Genomic DNA, 21,013 nt, shown 5'->3' on the forward strand with positions numbered 1-21,013 from the left:
ATTTAGGGTTTTTAATCAAGTAATTTTATTTTTTTTCTTTGACGGCTTTATGTTAGGTTTTAATTCCGAGATTTTGGGCGGAATTAAAACCTAATATGAATTCTCTACAAAACCTACTCTACACCTTAGGAGAGAAAATACCCTTCAAAAATCGGGGGAGGACTTTATTATGAATTAAAAAGATTTTCTTATAAATTAAAATGACTTTATTATGAATTAAAATAATTTTTTTTATAAATTAAAAGGATTTTATTATAAATTAAAAGAAATTTATTATAAATTAAAGTAATTTTCTTATAAATTTTAGAGATAATTAGGCTTGAATCCTTTATAAAAACAATTTTTAGATGGAGACCGGAGGTGTTTTAAAATTTATAAGAAAATCCTTTTAATTCATAATAAGAGGAAATTACAGATTTGGTTCACTTATTTTATACCTAGTTCAATTTTGGTCCACGATCTTTTTTAAGTTCTGTTTTGGTTCACTAATTGTTTCATTTGCTAAATAAAGGTCCAGATTTGTTACTTTAAATTTTTTAGGTTGTGTTTTATTCGATTATAATTGAAGTATAAGTTATATTTCATCATTTTTTAGTCATAAAAACAAATTTGGAGTATTAAAATCTAAGAGCATTAAGATTGGGTGAAGTTTTAAAAATTAGCAATTTCGGGTGCTCTACTTTGGGGTCAATTATCTTGAGTTTTAGAACTCTAATTTGAATTATCTTTATATGGTAAAGAAAAAATGCATATTTTTAAAACAAGTATATGTTTGCTGAATTTGGGTGAGATTTGATGGGTAAAAAACATGCCAAATTTGAAAAAATAAATCTGAACCTTTATTGAACAAGTGAAAAAATTAGTGAACTAAAACAAAACTTAAAAAAAATTGTGGATCAAAATTGAACTAGGCATAAAATAACTAGACTAAATTTGTAATTTCCTCTTCATAATAAAGTCTTTCTCCGATTTGAAGGGTATTTCCCCTCTTAGAGTGTAGAGTGGGCTTTGTAGAGCCTGCATATTAGGTTTTAACTCCGGAATTTTAGCCGCCCAAAATTTCGGAGTTAAAACCTAATATAGAGCCATCAAAGAAGAAAAATAAAAGGACTTTATTAAAAATCCTAAATCACTACCGGTCTTAGTCTAAGAAAGACTCATAAAATGGACTAAACTATATGTCTCCTTAAATTTTAAAACACCCCTAGTCTCCATTTAAAAGTTGTTTTTTTTTTTTAGAATTTAAGTCTAATTATCTCTATATATAACGAATGAAGATATTATAATTGATTTTTTCAAATATTATAAAGGGGCATATTTGTCTAAAAAAAGTGAAATAAATTATTTCCAAAAAGGAAGGAAAATAAAACCCAAGTTGGAAAAAGTGATTCATTTTTCTCTTTTTGGGTGCATCAGATTCTCATGAGCAAATAAACAATTTCTCATCTCTACACTTATTAAATGTGGGAATGTAATTAATTTCTCATTCTCAAGTCTCTAAAATTTAAACAAAATGAACCCATAGTGCAATTTGTTCCAAATTATATGGAAGGTAATAATTAACCTTTTATAATTTGTACAAACTACAAAGACATTCATGAAAAGAAAAACTTTCAAGCAACCCACTTTTTCCTGTCATTTTGTTGTTGAAAAGCTCACTTCAATTTTGTCCTCACAATGACTTCTTCTAAAGCCATCTCTCTAATCCTACACTGGCGGTAGTAATGCTACCGTATTAGCCAGGGATTAAGCCTTAAGGCAAAGTCCATCGGGTTTTTGACCAATTGAACCAATCAACGTCACGGGTCCACCGCACCTTATCATGGGATAGCGACATCTTAATATTCACTGTACAAACTGGGGTCCCCTAATCCCAATGGTCCACGCTGTTGTTCCATCCCCATTCTCGAATTTGGAGCCAATATCGGACGGTCCACCTTCTGCCTTGTCCATTTCATCTGTCCCCTTCTGATCATCTTCAATTTTTTTTTTTTTTTTAATTTTTGTCCATCAATTTCCTTTTTCAGCTCTCTTTAAACCCCAGAAATATTATGGCGGTATAGAGGAAACGTAGCTAGAGAGGAAATAATAGCTCAAACATCTCTTTCTCTCTTCCTTTTCTTTTCGAATTTAATTTTTGAGATTCAGCAACAAGAATGCAAACAAATTAATTAACGGTGCATAGGCGCGAATGATAACGAATGATCAAACTTGTTAAATACTAAAAACTCACTTTTAAGTTTTAATTAAGATTATATCGGGTATAAACCAAATTTTATTAAATACAACGAACACAAAGCGTCCAATATTAATAAAATTATGTGAAAATATTTGTTGCATATTTATCAACTGCACGAAATTGTGTATTAATGCCGGATGTCGTGCTCGACAGATACAAACTAACCCGGTCAAAGAGCAAGGCATCAATAATTCATACTTTTGAGGTGATTAAATTTGAAGAGACTATGCATAGGCTGATTATTGAAGATAATGATCGAGTTCATTAATTTTACATCATTGTCATACAAAAAACGAGGTTAAGTATCCACATATTTTCATTTCAATAATTGATCTCTTCTACATCATGAACACATCCATCATTCCAATTCTTCACCTAAAAATGTCGTTAAACTTTAATTAAAACATGGCCAGGTCACAATTATTTACGTCTCTCACAAACATTATTTTCAACTTTCAATTTATGGTAATAAAGTTGGGATTGTGTTCAATACTGTTGGTTATTTAATTTTGAAATTGAGAATAACGGAGAGAAATGAAAAGAAAATTGTGGAGTGTTTGGTATTCCCTTGAAAAATTGTGTTAGAAAAACTGTCTTCCTTATTTTGTTTACAGAGAATTTTTCCTTATACATTTATAAGTATCTTAGATAAAGAAAAAACAAATCTCAAATATGTGAATAAGTCAAATAGGTGATGTGGAGCATGTATATCTACTCAAATTAATATGTTGTGAACTTGCTTTGATACTAGCAAAGAAATTGAAGTATATATATATATATATGAGTGCTCTAAAACTAACAGGTTAGCAAGTTAATATAAAACTAACCATGCTTTTGAGCCCACCACATAATTAATCTCATAATCCGAACTGTCAATTTTTTAGGTCATATTTCAAAAATCATCATTGCAAAAATTCAACTACATCATAAATTATTTAGTTATTTAATTGTGATAAAATAAATAGACAATCACTGTTTTCGATAAAAGCATATAAATAATTGTTATCATAACAAATGGCTAAATGAATTTCGATTTTGGAGATTTTTTACAGAGATGATCTTTGAAGTAGAGCCTAAAAAATAGACGGTTCAAATTTTGAGATTACATTGTGCGGTGGGTCTAACATGATGGTTAGCTTTGTATTAAGCTGCTAACTAGTTAGTTTTAGAGCATTCTTGTATATTATATATATATATGCAACTTAAAACTAAATGAAAATTGATGAAAATGTTCTTTGATCGATGAATCCTCGTTGCCCAGTCACCCACCTGCTTTTCAACCAAAAACCACCGAATTGGGTAGGTGGTCGATTTTTTTTGGTGGTTCGGTGAAAAAACCCAACCCTAGTGGTCACTGGTTCAACCGTTCAAGGCTTCAAGCTTCTGAAGTTTTTTTTTTTTTTTTTTGGCCAGGCTACATTCAACCAATCAAGGTTTCAAGCTTAATTTTGAAGCTTTTTTTTTTTTTTGGTCAGTTTGTAGCCTGGGCAAAACGATGTCGTTTTGAGCCAGCGTGTTTAATTTTTTATATATATATCTTGCCCAAAACAACGCCGTTTTGAGCCATGAATTTAAAAAAAAAAAAAAAGCAAAACCATAAACCAGCATAACAAACCCGAGGCCCCCCAATTCTTAAACATAACTTCAAAGTTAATTCAAACCCTAACATTCCCCAAAACCAACACCCAAGTCCCAACCCACCGCCAGTCACCTGCCCTTCGTCGTCGCGGGTCACCTGCCGACCACCCCTACCGGTCACCCCACTTTGAACTTTTACACCATGACCCCCGGGTTAGGGATCTGGATCCGCCATTGCACATATCCAGGGCCGTCCCTGAGAATATTGGGTCTCTGTGCAAAAATACATAAATGGACCCTTTCATTTCTTAAAAAAAAATGTATAAGACATTTATATTTTTCAAAATTAAGATTGTGTTATATGAATGAAGGGAAGTTAAGAAATGAGTTCTTTTATTATGCAAAATATTCTTAAAATAAAAAAGTATGGCTTATATTATTATTATTATTATTATTTGTCCAAACAAAATGACATGATTTTTAGTTTTCCAAGCATCAACTCTTTTGATTAGAAAGAAAAGCCTGAGTTCGCAGGGTAGAAGAAAATAAAGAGCTTCGGTGTTGAGGGAGAGAAAAGAAGGAAGAGACTGTTCTTAATTTTTTTTTCTTGATTATAAAATGAGTGAACAAATGGCAAGTTTTAATTGGCTGGGTCTTGCCACTCAGCATGGTGAGGTAGCAGGAACTTACCCACTGAAGTTTTTCTCCATTAAGGGAACAAGTTAATTAATACATCAACATAAAATGTACCATTATAAAGCATAAGACTAAAGCCACATCTAACCCAAAAACTAAAGAGATTAACTATTTTTTTTTTTTTGGGTCAATGTTGATTAAAAAAAGGCCCAAGAAAGGGCAAAATGATAAAAATAAAACAAAACAAAACAAGAACAAAAGCAATCGCACAGGCCCACCCCCCTAATAGCCGGCCCTACACATATCGTGCTCCACATTTACATATGCATAGCAAAAAAATTGTGATGCAATGATACCAACTCCTGCCCATACAAGATCTTACGTGCTGGCATTTACACCACAGTCGTTGTCTATGCAATTCTACAAACTTTCCTATATTTGCACTTGTTTTAATACCCCTCTTTAGCATCACATCTTGTGATCAATAATTCCTTGTGGGTCTTCTCTTTATACATCCATAAAATTCATTTACTCTTGTGTTGTGCACTTGTGCCCATCAATGTTATATAAGAATTTATTATTCGTGATGCTTTGTATAACCCAATTGAAATCTGAAATATATCTTTGTTTACGTGTCTAATTAATTAGATCACAACAACTTCCAATGTGTTTATAACTTTATTCCCAGGCGAAAAGACATTCGATCCATTGAATGCGTCATCTCGGTCCTAAAGATTTATGGCTAATGAACTTTATTATAAATTAAATGCATCTTTCCTGGCCAAAAAAAAAAAAAAAAAGGAAATTTGGATCAATAAAAATAAATTAGTCATAAAATTTATAGCATTAGTGCTCGAACACTTAAACGTATATTTAAAGGCTCAAACATTGTATATCACTATAAATGAGTGACATCCCAAAAATAAAAGAATAACAGACAAACAATTACATACACTTAGGTTCAAATGCTACTGCTCAACTTTTTTATTTTATTTATTATTTATCAAATGGTGAAAATTTCATTAAACATAAACATTGGTTTTAAGAGGTCAATCCGTCAATAAAAATATAAACCAATCCATAAACCAATTCGGTTTCTCCTCCGACCAATAAAATATACCTCGTGCCTGTAGAACAAAACAAGCATGCGGATTGAAACTTAAATTAATATAGACCAAGAATAAAAATATCAAAAATTTCTTAAATATTGGTACTCAAATATATGAATATATCAACGAATATATCGATTTCAGTAGATATCGGTGTAAAAAAAGTTAAGTTAGATTTTGTTCTTTTGTTGGTTTATTGTTGATTAATTAGAATTAATGGATGAGTTTTGATCTAATTAGGGCTGAATTTGGTTTGATTTCATCTTATTCCTCTTTTCCTTTTCAAATTTTGAAATTTTTTATATAATTCTGCCGATATATACCGATATTATCGAAATTTTTTCAACATATACTGATCTTTTGTAGACATATACCGATATTCTATCGATATATATTCATATTTTTTTGACATATACTGATATTTTGTCGAAATATACCGATATCAGAGAAATATTGATTACAGTCTATTTAACTATTGATAGATGAAATTACGAATATCTCGGCGGATATATTAATAATATCATGGATATTTTCATCCATGATCTAGACTAAAAATTTCAATTCGATATATTTCATACCCTAAAAAATCTGTTCGCAATGAATATTTTCACAGCTCTATTTTTATATTTTCTTAGATATACATGATTTCTTTTTCACTTAATCAACAACCTTTATCCTTAATACTATAAAAAAGTTGCAATTAAGAAGCAAATGGGAATCTTCATCCATAAATTTGTATTGTGCATATCATGATGCCACCTAGGCACAGATGGTGGTCATATCCAATCATCCACACACACACACATAGCAAGTCCTGCCAGAAAAATGTCCATTGTTTGTAGGCCCAGCTGAGATCATATCAGGGCCCATATATATCTGTCTCGGCCCTTGGTGCAGGTAGCCGTACCTTAGGGCAAACCCAAGTTGGCCACCCTTTAATTTATTTGGTCATCACCATTTGACTCCAGCAAGATCAGTACTGTTGGAGTAAACCCTAGCTAGAACAAGAAGAACATGCAACCGTTCTTATATATTGATGAAGAGGCCAAAGTACGAAAAAGCTTCAGCAATTATATCATCTTTTCTTGGTGTCCTCTAATCTCCACACAGCTACCATTAAATAAGCCGCCTAATTAATTAGTCAGGTGATCAAACTTAAATACTTTTCATTTTCTTCAGAATTGAAGTAGGGAGCACAAGTACTACTACTACTACCATTAAGAAGAAAAAGCCAAACTTAGTATTTAGTGATTTTTCTTGTTGGATCAAACCTTAATAAAATAAAGGGTTAGATACCATTGGGTCCCTGTGTTCATTTCACACTTATTGGCATTGTTTGTCTCAAGGTCTCGTTACAATTGTTTGCTTCATTAGTGCTACGTACGTACAATAAGGAACAAAGTGATAATAAATTCATCTCCTCCTCCAATTTATTGATAAATTAATGACTATACATCTTGAAGACGAATTATAAATTGGGTGTTCTGCTTCTGCTCTGAGATCTGCTTGCATATGTATAAGCATTAAAATCTGCTGGGCATCCTGTGATTTTAAGTGATTTTTTTTCATGTGACCTTTACATTTATGAGACCATATCCACAACCTTCTCTATCAATATTATATATATATGTATATATATATATAATAAAGGAACTTCTAGCTAGTAATTAAGAATTTAAGAATGTATATATTACATCTACATGTAGAGCTTATTCTTTCCCTTCACATTCTTTCTCCTACCCATAAATCAAGTTTGTACTTTATTACACACACACACACACACACACATATATATATATATGATAGTAAACATATATATACGATTTATATTTGTCAATGTAACTCATCCTATCACAAGTTCATAATTAACTTTTCTTGTTTGTTGTATAATTGATGCCTTTTATTGTGTATCTAATTTGTCTCCATGCACACAATATTGCATGCAATGTTGTTTCACTAGTTTAATTGTGTCAAGTGTGTCATTCTTGCTATTTGACCCATCACTACTTTGACAAACTGTGGAATGACAATCAATTTATAATGAAAGTTATAGTTGATCAAGATAGGGAGAAGCTTTGAACTGGGGCAGAGAGAAGTGTTGAATCAGGGCTGAGTGAAGCGTTGAACTGGGGCTGGGAGAAGCTTTGAACCAGGGTAGAAAGAAACGTTCAATGTACCAAGGCTGAGAAAAGCTTTAAATCAGGCATAAAGAAGCATTAAACTAGGACTAAGAAAGCGTTGAACTGGGGCAGAGGGAAGCATGGAACCAAGGCTGAGTGAAGTGTTGAATTGGGGTTGAGAGAAGTGTTGAACCGAGGATGAGTGAAGCGTTAAACAGAGTTAGGGAAAATGCATTGAACCGGGTAAAAAAAAAGCGTTTGAACCGCAGCATGGAGTAACGTTGAAAGAGAGAAGCTTTGAACCAAGACTGAAATAAGCATTTAACTAGGGCAGGGAGAAAAGCGTTTGAACCGAGAAAAAATGAAGCTTTGAACCGGGGTAGAGATAAGTGTTAACCAAGGCAGGGAGAAACGTTGAACATGGGCATGGAGAACCTTTGAACTGAGGCAGAGTGAAGCGTTCAACCGGGGCATGGAAAATCTTTGAATAGGGCAGAGAGAAGCGTTGAACTGAGGCAGATAAATGCTTTGAACCGGGAAAAAAGAAGCGTTTGAACTGGGGCATGATGCAACGTTGAACCGTGGCTGAGAGAAGCTTTGAACCAGAAAGAGATAAGCTTTTAACTAGAAATAAGAGAAGCATTTAACTAGGGTAAGGATAATAGCGTTTGAACCGGGGTATAGGGAAGCTCTGAACAGGAGTAAAGAGAAGTGTTGACTGGGGTAGGGAGAAGTGTTGAACATGAGAAGGGAGAAGTGTTAATCGGGGATAGGCGAAACATTGAAGCGGAGCAGGGAGAAGCGTTGAACCAGGCAGGGAAAAGCTTGGAAATGCGGCGTAGTGCAGCCTTTAAACCATTGCAAAGGGAAGCGTTGAACTGGGGCAAAAAAAGTGTTGAATTAGGACATGGAGAAGCGTTGAACCAGGACTGAAAGAAGCATTGAATCGGGGTAGGGAGCAGCTTTGAACCGGTCAGAAAGAAGTGTTTAAACCAGGGTAGAGGGAAGCGTTGAACCGGGGCTGAGTGAAGTGTTGAACCGGGGCTGAGTGAAGCGTTGATTTGGGGATTAGATAAGCATTAAACTAGGGCAAAGAGAACTGTTGAACTGGGGCAGAGTGAAGCATTCAATCGGGGCTGGCCGGGAGAAGTTTTTAATTGGGAAAAGAAAAGCGTTGAACCAGGGCAAGGAGTAGCATTGAACTAGGGCAAACATAAGCTTTGAACCGGGGTTGAGATAAGCTTTGAGATGGGCGGCAGAGACAAACATTAAACTGGGGCAAATAAAAACATTGAACCGAGGCTGAGTAAAGCGTTAAACCAAGGTGGGGAGAAGCTTTGAACTGGGGCAGAGAGAAGCGTTGAACCAAGGCTGAGTGAAGCATTGAAACAAAATAAGGAGAAGCTTTGAACCGTGGTAAAGAAAGGCATTGAACCAGGGCTAAGAATTACATTTCATTCCCTATGAATTAACAACACTTGGGAAATAACAAATACGTACAATTATAAAATCTCAGATTTTTTTTTTGTCAAATACAATCCTAGAAATGGACGCACTAGCACCTATTATATAAGAGTGTGGATTCAATTATTTAGGATGTGCAAAATAATTTTGTTCTATATTTGAACCTATCAAATTATCGATGTATGTTTGTCCTTTCCTTCTTTTTTCATATTTGAAAAGAACTCTCCTGGCCAAAAAAAAAAAAAAAAAGAGAACTCTTAGGATGAGCCAAGGTTACTGTTTACCCTACCTGAAACTGTATCGTCCTTAACATGAACTGAAACCTTAAAATTGAGCTTGGGTCTTGGGCCCTATGCATTTGTATAAATATTACTTTGATCAGGTATCTGAGGCGGGCCCAACCCAACAAGCGGTCCATTTACTCTTACCAACAATTTTATCAGTAGAAGATGACCCAACAACTTTGTCAGTTAAGCAAAAGAGAATATTTATTATGGTAGCCCAACTATTTTTATGCTTTGGATTGTTCTATATAGTAATCTATTTTTTAAGAATGAACCTATTTTTGCAAGTCTGCTTAACTTTCCAACCTGCTTTGAAAATGCTCACAATGCTAAACCAGAAAAGTTCAACATGTTAAATTAGTTTGTGATAAGCTGAAGGTGCATTAAACTTAAAAGCCTGAAGATGTCCCAACCAAGCATTGTTAAATCGCATTTCGTGACAACGAAAAGCCATCCCAATTGGTTCTATTTGGGGCTCGAAAAATTCCGAATTTCAGATCTTTTTCAACATTGTAGATAGAGATTTCACTAGACCAATAACTAATTAGTGAATAAATAGTAGAACTTAGGTTCAAAATCGTAAGAAACAATTAACCTTTATGGCATAATGGTCACATTCAAGTGAATGCATATTTCTACAAGGAACATTTATTATAGGTAAATTACGTACAGTGAGCCAGTGAGGTAGTTGTCTAAAGACCGAACTGGCAAACTACCAGAATCAGTCATTCAAAAAACATGCGTTTATGTTTGTCTCATATGATGATGCTGAGACATGAAATTGGTGAATAGCAACAACTGGTGAATGGTATTGATTTTCCTGCATCGCCATACACATTAAGGTACCTGTTTGGTTCACACATAAATGGGTCCACTATGTTCAAATGTATATTTTGTCATTGTTGTGCAGACGATTAGTATATGAAGCCTTAATATTAAGTCCCCAATGAGACCCAAACTAATCCCATCGATTGTTTGCCACTAATAACCTCAGGTTCAGATATAATTAAGAGAGCACATGTTTTCCATGAGGAACTGTAATTTGTATTTATGCTTGACAGTGGTCCTCAGTCCTCTTTCGTTAAACGTCGTTAAACGAATATTTTTCCTGTCCTAATCAAGTTTTGTTTGCATATCATTTAACCCATTGTTCTGTATGGCATTTCACTTGAGTGGTTGTTGTTTGATTAACCATTACAGATATATATGTGTGTGCGCGGGCAATGGTTTTCCATGAGAAATTTTCACTTTTTTCTTTTCGGTTATAATTCTTATTCAAGTCTAAATAAGACGACCAGAACTTTGACAGTCATATATATCTCATATTCAAGTTCTGTCATGTTAGAGAAAATTTAAAGTCTGTTATGTCAATTTTCATAACAGCATGACCTTGAAAATTCTGTCCATGAAATGAATTTGTTGACACTTTTGGCTCTCATCCTGCAAAACCTGCCTAACATATATAGAAGCAATTACGGGTTCCATTGGGAATTGAAAAGTAAACCCCACCGACTTTTGTAAACATTATAGAAGACTTGAAACTCAAAACATATGGGAAATTTTAAAACATGTAAAGATATTGGTTTTGATTTTGTCTGGTGACGTAAGCTCACTAGAACAGATCACTTGAAGTTCACAATCAGGGGACCTGAATTTGTATCAAATGAGTCCAATGACCAACTAATGTTGCTTGTCTTGGTTAGGTTGTTGATAAGTGGGAGTCAAATTTTGGCCAGCATAGGATTTGTGGCTAGTGGGTCACATATATAATGGCAAGCTGCAGTTTCAAGGTCTAATTATAGTGTGCATGAATTTATCAGGTTTCAAAGATCCAAAATTCCAACTTGGGCTGCATGTTTTTTTCCCTAAAATCCAAGCCTACTTGAAAAAGCTTAATTTCTTGGGCCCTAAATTGTAGCAGATCTATGAGACCCTTGCAGTCCAAGTTTTGTTTTGGCTTCCTATTGACTCATTAATTGAGATTAGTTGAAAGGTATGTCATAAGTCAGTAACAAAGAAAATTGTTACCATATTGGTGTGTGTGAATGTGAAAATCCCATTTGATCACAACCACAAAGGTCAACTCCTCCCCCCTCATATTATTTGTATTTTTTCTCTGCACGTTCTCTCTCTCTCACCCTCTAATTGGTTTCATGATGTTGCAACTGCAACTGCTGGTTTTAACTTCCTCAACTCTCCCTCTGGCCCACACTTCAGATTCTACATCATGGGTTCCCCTTTTCTCCATTCTTTAGTCATCTCTCTCAGTTTATAAATCACTCTTTTAGAATTAATTACACCCCCCCTCCCCCCTCTCTCTCTCAACCCAAAGCAGGCAAAAAGAAATCTAGCTAGCAGCCCTGCCCCTCTCACCCTTTTATCTATTTTCAATTTCCTTCTATCTTGTACAACAATATCAGCTAGATTGATGATGGACAAGTTTTGCAGTTCATCCATGATGAATACTACCAAAGCTGTTCCTTGTAAAGAAACCACATACTCATGCACTGCTGAAGAGGAGAGTGGTTGGACTGCTTACTTTGAAGATTTTTCAAACAACAACAGAGATATTGATGATCAAGAACAAAGCTTCAGCTCTAGTTTTGGCTGCACCTCTTCTCTGGTCTCTGATGCTGCTTCTGCTGCTGCATGGCATAAAGCTTCCCATAACAACAACAACAATCACAACCATGTTGGGGGGTCAGCACCCAATGTGCCCAAAAAATTGAGTTTCAAGAAAACAAGAACCAAAAGAATTTGTGGAGATGATTTGGAGGATACTGCTAGTTCTCCGGTGAACAGTCCGAAGGTCCGACTGATGAGCTGCCTTGTTTAAATAAATATGATTATGAATTGTTCCTTTTCGATTTACATACATGATTACTTTTTGGGAATTGACTTTCTTTTTTGTGGTCGATCTTTTATGATGTTTGTGAATAGATTGGTGATTTGAGACCAGTTGATCATATAAATCCCAGAAAGATAGATGACCATGTTCATGATAATTCTTTGGTATTCCTTCTTTTCTTGTACATGACATGAATAAGATGACTGATTTTGGTTTTGTATGGATTGGTTGATTGACAAATTAATTAATTTGTTTGGTGCTGATGGTGATTTTGTAGGGTAAAGAGGGTAACTTTGCAGAATTGCAGCAGCAGGCAGATAATCAAAAAACAGATTGTTGTGGGAAATATGATGAGAGTACAGACTTAAACAAAAGAGGGTTGTGTTTGGTTCCTTTGTCTGTGTTAGTCAACTATCTTGTTTAATTTCATGTTTCTCAATAAAGAATCTATATCTCTCTATCTGTAGCTATCTCACTCCCTCTCTATAAAGGAATTATTCCTGTAGATATATATGTTTATATTGTTTTGTAAAATATGTGATCATCAATCTATACTTAACTATCTCTGGTTTCTTCTGCACCAAACAAAATATTTTGCAGATCATATCTTCCATTGTGTATCTATTCACAAGAACAATGAGTCTATGGCCTTGTTTTTTCTTTAATTGGCAACAGTAAATTAGGAGCCTGTTATGGCCAATCATTAAAATAGTACTCTAAATATATTAATCAAAGTTACCAATTACGTACTATTGACAGTTTAATTTGGAAGAAGGTGATCTTTCATGACACTACGTGTCTTATTAGTTATTAGGAGGGTGTGTAAGTGGGCTGACAAGCAAAGTAATGGCTATAAATAAACATAAAATTATTATTCTTCTGTGAAGTTTCCCTTCAAAGATTACCCTATACAAAGTAGCAGATGAGAGCGATTGTGTTAATTCTTCAGTCATCAAACAAGGCCGGCCTTTTATGCTAGTGACATTTCTATTCATTGATCCACAATCTTTATGTTGTAGGGTGCAAATTAGGACCACATGTAAGATATTTATCAATTTAATCAATATATGGTGTGAATTCACAGTTTTAGTGACATAACATGTTAAATACTTTATAAGAGAACATTACTCATCTAAAAATATAAGAATGTTTTATAGATGTACAGTGAATTTAGACGACACATTCGGTCAAGCGTCAATCTAACCAATGATGTGTGAGACTATTTGACAAGGGAAGATGGCGAGAAATTTAAACAATTTTGATATATTCTAGAGGCAAAAAAAAGAAAACAAAAACAATTTTGATATATCCTAGAGACTATTATATATAATATTTGGATATTAATTATTGAGACATTATATAAGCAATTAAGGCAATGAGAATCGCAACAGAATCCTAAGGGATGTAAGTTCCTTGTACGCTCAAAGAAAACAATTTATATATATAAAAGGAAAAGTAGATTGATAGGTTTAAATATGAATTCATCTCCAACCTCTTGCAGCCCATTACATTTAAAAATACACAGAAACGGCTGCAATAGAAGACCCCTCCATGTGCACGAGCATTAAAGGCAGGTGAGACCGCACAACAAGAGCTACCTAGCTTGCATAGATTTATTACACAAACAGACGACGCATTAAGCTCTAAGCTATATATATATAGTATATCCCACCATTTATTCTCCTCCTGGTTGACTCTTACTTAATTTCTCTGTAACATTCCTTTACAACCTTTTTCTTGGGTCTCCAATCCGATTCTTCTATGCATAATTAAAGGTTCTGGTTCTTCTATGCATAATTAAAGTTAATATGTTGGAATAGGATCGTTTACTAATCTTTTATGTGATGAAATTACGCACGCGTACTTTCAAGTATGAACCATTTTAATTGATCATTTTATAAATTATCTATTTAATAAAAATGTGTCTTACATGTGTGGGTCTCATATAATTAGGTCTTACATTTTATTTACATAAATTATTTATAATGCGATCAGTTAAGATAATCCACAAAGTAGTCAGTTGAGATTATGATCTAACATTACTTAATGTCCAAATAATATAATTTTGAATCTAAAATTTAAGTGTTTTAGATTTAAGCCTTTGAAAAAAAAAAGTTAAGTTGAGTTTCTAATTATATTATGTTAGATATAATCAACACCAAAAACATCGTAGAAGGATCCTAACATGCTATACCAATGTGTTTCGTTGGTATTTATGTGAAAAGGGTGAAGGGACGTTCATTAATATATTGATGTTAATTAATCTTTACAACAACGACTCAATTATTTGAGAAAAATAGTTATGTTTTTCTCCGCAACCAAACAAGTCATTAATGATGGTGCTTTTTAACGACAAGAATGCCAAAAGTGAGTGACACTTTTAGGCTATAGGCTATAGGTATGTTTGTCGCCATGGTCTAGGAATGAAAGTGCATGCCTCAACTTGTTCATCGCTTTATAATTAGCGTAGGATAATAAGGTTCTTGATGCATTTGTCAACTTGATATTAAACTTCCTCAGTTCCCCTTTTCCATTGTCTATTAATTAAACTTGATATTGAACTCCTTAAACTTCCTGAATAAGGTTACATCGATCAATAGTCCTATAGAAAAAGTTATATTAATTGAAAGAATCATAAAAATAATAGGTACAAATGTACAATGCATTTGCGATGACCATACATAATGTAATATTTTGAATTTGAAGTACTATTGACTAGACTAGGTACAATGAATCATATGGAAGCCATGTATTTGTTATATTTCTTAGCACACAAATACACACTTTTATGTATTTTTAATATGTATAAATTTTTTTAGAAGGGTTGGATTTTTTAACAAGAAAAAAGCAGCCTATTATATATATTTTTTCTCTTTTAAACTTAGAATATGGTCAAATATGGATTTCTCATAGATTCATCACACCAAAAATTAAACTACTAAAGCCATTTTCACCTAAACAATGAACTGTGACTAATTGACTATATATATATATATTAATATATAGTCAAATAAGAATAAAGAAAATCTCTTTTGAGTACCACTAGCTATTTAGTTATAGTAAAATTCTACCCCAATGCAACACCAAAGAACATTATTTGAATATCTATGAATCTGAAAAAAAGGCCATGAAGAATAAAGAACTCAAGTAGGAAAAAGTAGTTTTTAATTTTTTTACTAAACACTAAAATTGCTGGAGGTGATTAAGAATTGTCATCCATAGCAGATTTTGATTCCTCCACCGCAATATTAAACGGGACTTAAGTATCATTAGACTAATAATGAATTGATATTTATTATTAAAACAATATTATGTTGAGATTTGGAATTTAAATTTATTAATATTAAAATTTATATTAAAAAGATAATTAAATGAAAGTATTCAATAAAAAAACATTAGATGAAAGTATGAAGCGATGAATGGAAGATTGGGTCCTGACAAAGATTGAAAGCCAAAGGTTTGCTATTGGTACGTGTGGATAGTTGGATTAGACAACTAATGTGTTTATGGAAACAACCTTTTTTATGTTTAATATGCAACCCTATCAAATTATCATAAATAGGAATGGGATAAGCATCAGCATCCAATCGAAAAGACAAATCTTTTTTTGTTGGTGGTGGTATATATCAACAATCTTGGCGAACCTATATGGCAATTCATATTGATCGATTATTATGCAAATCAAAGTTAGGTGGTCAATCACATACATAGTTAACGACCACTAATAATGTGATTTGATTGTAGCTAGGGTGGTGGATCAAAGGTCTAACTCAGCTTAATTAAAGCAGTAACATCATTAGAATAAGCAAAACATGTATTCTAAAAGACCTCCTTTCAGTCTTTCAGATTATATTGGCTTTTTCACTCTTTTATTCGGACTTTGCTTGTACATAGAAATAGTTACCCATGAATTGCAAAGTGTTACATTTCTAGGTTGTTCACATGGATTTCGTTTTCTTCATGGTAATTAATCAATTAATGGGTCATGTCATGCTCATAAATTTTCTTCTCAACGTTTATATCGATCTTTTTGAATGTAGGCTTTTAGCCGAGACTCTGTTGAGAAATAGGCAAATTTTAATTGCAGGCTTTCGGCTTTCCTATTAATTTGTGAATTTCTTTTATGACATTTCTATAATATGTTATAGGTTAATTAATTAGTAGTTTCATGAACATATATATTCTTGGTCTCTCGGTTTCGGACTCTCTCTTTTCTGCTTAGCTCTGAAAAGAGAGAAAAGAAGAAAAGCTTGAGTGAACAAAATGTGATTCTATTAAAATGAACACTGTGTTACAATTAATGAACAAGCTTATAGGTTTTATACAAGAATGATTAAGGCAACTAACAAAACCAATTGCTAACACTAACAGAACCAATTCTGTTCAAACAACTAATATCACGTATCAGCTAAACATTGGCTGACTAAAAACTAATTCTTTAACACTATAAAACCAATCATGCACTAACAGCTGTACATCAGCTTATATCTTCAACAAGCTCAAGAATCCATGAACATATATATTCGATCTGGAGTAGTGCTTGGATACTCATAAATGAGTATAAACTTATCCTCATAACCAATCACATGAGCTTATAATGGGGTCCACCATGAAAGAGAAGGTGGTGGGCCCCATCATGAACTCATGTGATTGGTTGTGAGGACAAGCTTGTTACTCATTTTTGAAAACCTAAACTTTTTCCTATATTCTGTTTAAAAAAAACAAAAGAATATGACCCATTTTCTTTAACCATGTTGCTTCAAAGAAGACTCATGACATGAGTCATGACCTATTAAAGAAAAATAAAAGAATTAAAAAGAAACTGAGAAGGAGCATGGCTCATGGCTGCGGTGAACCCGACTTTTGGAAAAATATAAAAAAGAGAGAGAAAAAGGAGACAATATGAGAGAGATGAAGAAGATAGGTTTGTTCTTTTGAAGGAATTTTTTTTTCTTTTTGAAATTTATCTTTCAACTAATACTTAAGATTTAAAGTGACAATTATAATTCTACAAAAAATAACAAAATTCTTGCAAAATGACTTCGGAATGTCAAAATTAAAAAGAATCAATATAATTAATTCCAATTAAAATAATTTTTTAAATTAATCAACTACATTTATGAGATTTAAACTCAAAACTTCCTACTGTAAAAAAAAAAAAAATAATTAGGTGTCATCTACTAAATTAAATGGTTATTGGCCAAACTAAATTAACTTGCTCAATCTCATAAGAGTTTACAAAAATTTTGTATTAAAGTGTTATGAGAATTATTGTATATGATTGTTACATATGATATTTTTCTAACCTATATAAATATGAAATCCACATCTATATGACGAAATCTAAATACATTCGAGAGAGACGTTATATTTCATGTCACATAAATTTATAGTATAGTACATATGGAAGAAGAAGATTTTGCAAAAGTGAGACCAACATGAACATGATTTGGACCAATATCTGCAGTGGTGCCTAAGATGGTTCCTACTTTTATGTACTGCGTGATTATCGGGCACGTCCATTGTCTGCTTAGAAAGACCAATATATATAAATATTAAATACACTCTAAAAATAAGAAAAAACAATTCTCTATTATATAAAAAAAAAAAAACCATGAATGCAGCTGATGGAGTAAATGATCGTTGATTGAATTGAAGGACGTCATGTGCCACTTTTCAACCAAAATAAAATAAAATTGTCATGTGCCACATATTCACCAATTTGTCACTTGTATAGTTGTATTTTGGTTTTGCATTGACTTTTCAGATAAAAACATGATTATCCACCTCTCAAAAAAAAAAAAAAAAAAAGATTCTCAATTCTAGTACGTCAATACCCCTGTGAATATAATGATGGATCATTTAGGGCCCTTGACTAGAAAATTAAAACTTAAATTCAATTATTTTCATTACAAAACTAAATTTAATTTAATTTATTTTTTTGAGTACTTGAAATGTTTAATTATCAAGTAGTAACATAAACATGTTAAATTATGAAATTAGATTATTAATTGGATTAACTCTAACTAAATATAAGTTCATATTCACAATCTGAGAAGAGAATATTATCTTTGAATATTTTGTTCCTCATCAAGGTAAGCATGAATTGCAACTTAAATTGTTCCGTGAATATGCTTGCTTTTCTCGCAAACATAAACAAACTCTACAATCTATATTAAACTAAAAAATCAAGTTGAGCATATAATCTGATTACCTAATTTCGTATCTTTGCAACCTTATAAAATAATACACATTTGTGTTTGTGTATATATATATATATATATAGAGAGAGAGAGAGAGAGAGAGAGAGAGAGAGAGAGAGAGAGAGAGAGAGAGAGAGAGAGAGAGAGAGAGAGAGAGAGAGAGAGAAGCTTGTGCCGGCTGCAAGGAATAAGAGTAAAATTTACTCTACATTCATTCATTTTCCACCCAATTCAGGTCTGAAAACTAATTATGTTTATGACGTGAATGAAGACCAACGAATCGTTACTACTAACAGCCTCACAGGTGTGATTCTTCACCTCACAGCCTCACAAGTATTTGATATATCTATGGGGTTGGTCAACAAACTATAACATATAAGTTAATTTTCATTATTTCTCTTGATTGAAAAATAAGATGAGTAATTAAGTATGTAGCCTATAGGTTCATCTTCAATTGCATTCCTCTTGACGTTTTTGTCTTTCATTGTCCACGTTCAAGTGTCCAACCAACTTTATATGTTGAGCACATTTAAAAAGTATTTTTGCTTCTTTAGCCCTTAAATCTAGGTTCCTTTTTTGGTTGTTTTGCTAGAAAATGCATTCCGAATCTATGGATTTGAAAACTCTATAATTCTAACCAATTACCAATACCTCGGTACCATTTTTCTGGGTATTGTCTTAAAACCATAAACTAATGACAAAAGTTGAAGGCATGGAAGGAAATAATGGGACGTGCTCTGTTTTTACAACAGAAGAAAGCTCATGATCATAGCTTTAACTCATATATAGGGTGTACTGTTCCAGAATATACAAAGTAGCAAGATGAGCAAATATGAAGCTAGCATGGTTTGAGTGAGCATGTGTGCATAGGTGTGGCATGGTGGGTGCATGGTGGCATGCAAAGTGGCACGATGGCTATGCGATCCGTCGAGTTATCATGAATCATCAGACAACTAGAAAGGACTTTACAATGATAAATAAGCAATTGAGCTTGTTTTCTCTAACATTCTATTTATCATATATCTTACATATTATATTATCAAACTCTTAATCTGGCATTATAGAATTTTAGCAATACTCCATATCTGACAATATAATCTGTTAAATTGTCTAATATGAAAACATTTTCTGTAATACCAATACCATCCCAATCATAATTTTATAACTTGATTTTGGACTTGCATTCAGAATCAATATTCTTACTTTGGATGTAAAACCAGATGTCACATGTGCTAAAAGTAGTGGCATGAAACTTGAAGATCTTGAACAAACTCACTTTGCCATGTAAACTAGTAGTTGAGGTCAAGTTCAAGCACCCACTACTGATATCCTCCATGAAATGGGGGTTTGATATTAACTTATCGGCCATAAGGTCCACAGAGGCAGTAATGTTGAGCTTGCCTCTGGCAGGCACAAGCTCTTGCTCAATTGGAACTCGGGCTACAATGGTGTCTCGGTAATGAACATAAGCTGTGGCGTTCTTGTACTTGAAGCTCCCATAGTTCCTATTCTCTATTGTGAAGACCATGCCCAAGGTGACATTGAGTGTCACATTTGGGAAGAGTGAGAACTCAATGTTTTCAAGGCCAACAGGCTTGGCACTGATTTCAGGCTGTTTGGGCTTGAAGATTGTGAGTGACAGTGTTGTGAGGACAAGGAAAACTATGACTAGGAAAATTGCAGTTGCACGCAGATTTTGAGGCCTCTGCTCGAAGTTTTTCCGGTGGTCATGTTTGGTTTCTGCAAAAAGTTTCGAGGCTTAATAAGCTTGATAAGAGGCCTAGTTTACCAGCAATGGAGATCTCAATTGGAATGGTGGTGATCATATTGATTAAGATCATATTATAGGAGGGAAAATTGCAGAAAGTTTTGTGTTAATGTTGTTATTTAATTGTTGGATTTTTGTTTCCTTCTTGGATATGAGATTAAGTTGAATGCTAAATATGGTTGATATGTGATACATAGTTACTTGTTTAATTGAATTGGTTCACTGAGACTGACAAGATGAGATTTTGCAATCCAACTTTGAAGGCCCTACAAAGATTATTAGGCCTTTAAATTCAAGTCTTTCGTAGAGGACAGTATAGAGTTCCATGTTTGACATCCATTTTGATTTTTTTTTTTTTGTTCGGCCATCCATTTTGATTTTTGATGATTAATACATGTGAACAATTATGTATACTAAGCTCAACACTTTTCCAATTGGGCCTCTACAAGCTAATGTGATCATAAATTAAGTAATTGGGCCAGGCTTATATCAACTATAATAATCCTCACATGGGCTTGGAGTTGGGCTAGTCCATTCTTAACTTCCCCTTTTCTGACTTTACTGGGTTCGCAAGGTCCGGATTCATTTGCTGTTAATCTTTTTGTTGTTTTGGGCCGTTTGACTCCCATTTTACCAATTAAATAAATAAACATATATAGTGGCAATCTATATATAGATTGTAATGAATTTTTTAATACGCCAACAAATTTTCATGAAATTCAATAGATGTTGCGTTCAAGACATTGCTTAAAATTATTTATAAA

The 21,013-nt window shown here is 33.3% G+C and overlaps 2 protein-coding genes across 2 annotated transcripts; one reads left to right on the forward strand and one right to left on the reverse strand.

The window, feature by feature from the left end:
- Nucleotides 1-11,723: 11,723 nt before the first annotated feature.
- Nucleotides 11,724-12,882, forward strand: LOC147288159 (vascular-related unknown protein 1). Its single transcript, XM_086242179.1, has 3 exons — nt 11,724-12,239; nt 12,371-12,442; nt 12,556-12,882. The coding sequence occupies exons 1-3, from the start codon at nt 11,859-11,861 to the stop codon at nt 12,700-12,702; spliced, it is 600 nt and encodes a 199-aa protein (XP_086098305.1). The 5' UTR covers nt 11,724-11,858; the 3' UTR covers nt 12,703-12,882.
- Nucleotides 12,883-19,640: 6,758 nt separating this feature from the next.
- LOC147288160 (late embryogenesis abundant protein At1g64065-like) lies at nt 19,641-20,307 on the reverse strand. Its single transcript, XM_086240986.1, has 2 exons — nt 20,271-20,307; nt 19,641-20,221 (listed from the first exon to the last, which is right to left on the reverse strand). Exons 1-2 carry the CDS (start codon nt 20,305-20,307, stop codon nt 19,641-19,643), a joined length of 618 nt encoding a protein of 205 aa, XP_086097112.1.
- Nucleotides 20,308-21,013: the final 706 nt, after the last annotated feature.

Source organism: Dryas octopetala, chromosome 4 (assembly GCF_963921425.1).
Source record: "Dryas octopetala chromosome 4, drDryOcto1.1, whole genome shotgun sequence".
Taxonomy (NCBI): Eukaryota; Viridiplantae; Streptophyta; class Magnoliopsida; order Rosales; family Rosaceae; genus Dryas; species Dryas octopetala.

Bases quoted from the DNA above. Each gene is read 5' to 3' on its own strand.
- LOC147288159 (XM_086242179.1), top strand. From the start codon at position 11,859: ATGATGGACAAGTTTTGCAGTTCATCCATGATGAATACTACCAAAGCT. The intron at 12,240-12,370 runs GTCCGACTGATG...GTTTGTGAATAG, and splicing joins CTCCGGTGAACAGTCCGAAG to ATTGGTGATTTGAGACCAGT. The intron at 12,443-12,555 runs GTATTCCTTCTT...GTGATTTTGTAG, and splicing joins ATGTTCATGATAATTCTTTG to GGTAAAGAGGGTAACTTTGC.
- LOC147288160 (XM_086240986.1), bottom strand. From the start codon at position 20,307: ATGATCACCACCATTCCAATTGAGATCTCCATTGCTG. The intron at 20,222-20,270 runs GTAAACTAGGCC...AACTTTTTGCAG, and splicing joins AATTGAGATCTCCATTGCTG to AAACCAAACATGACCACCGG.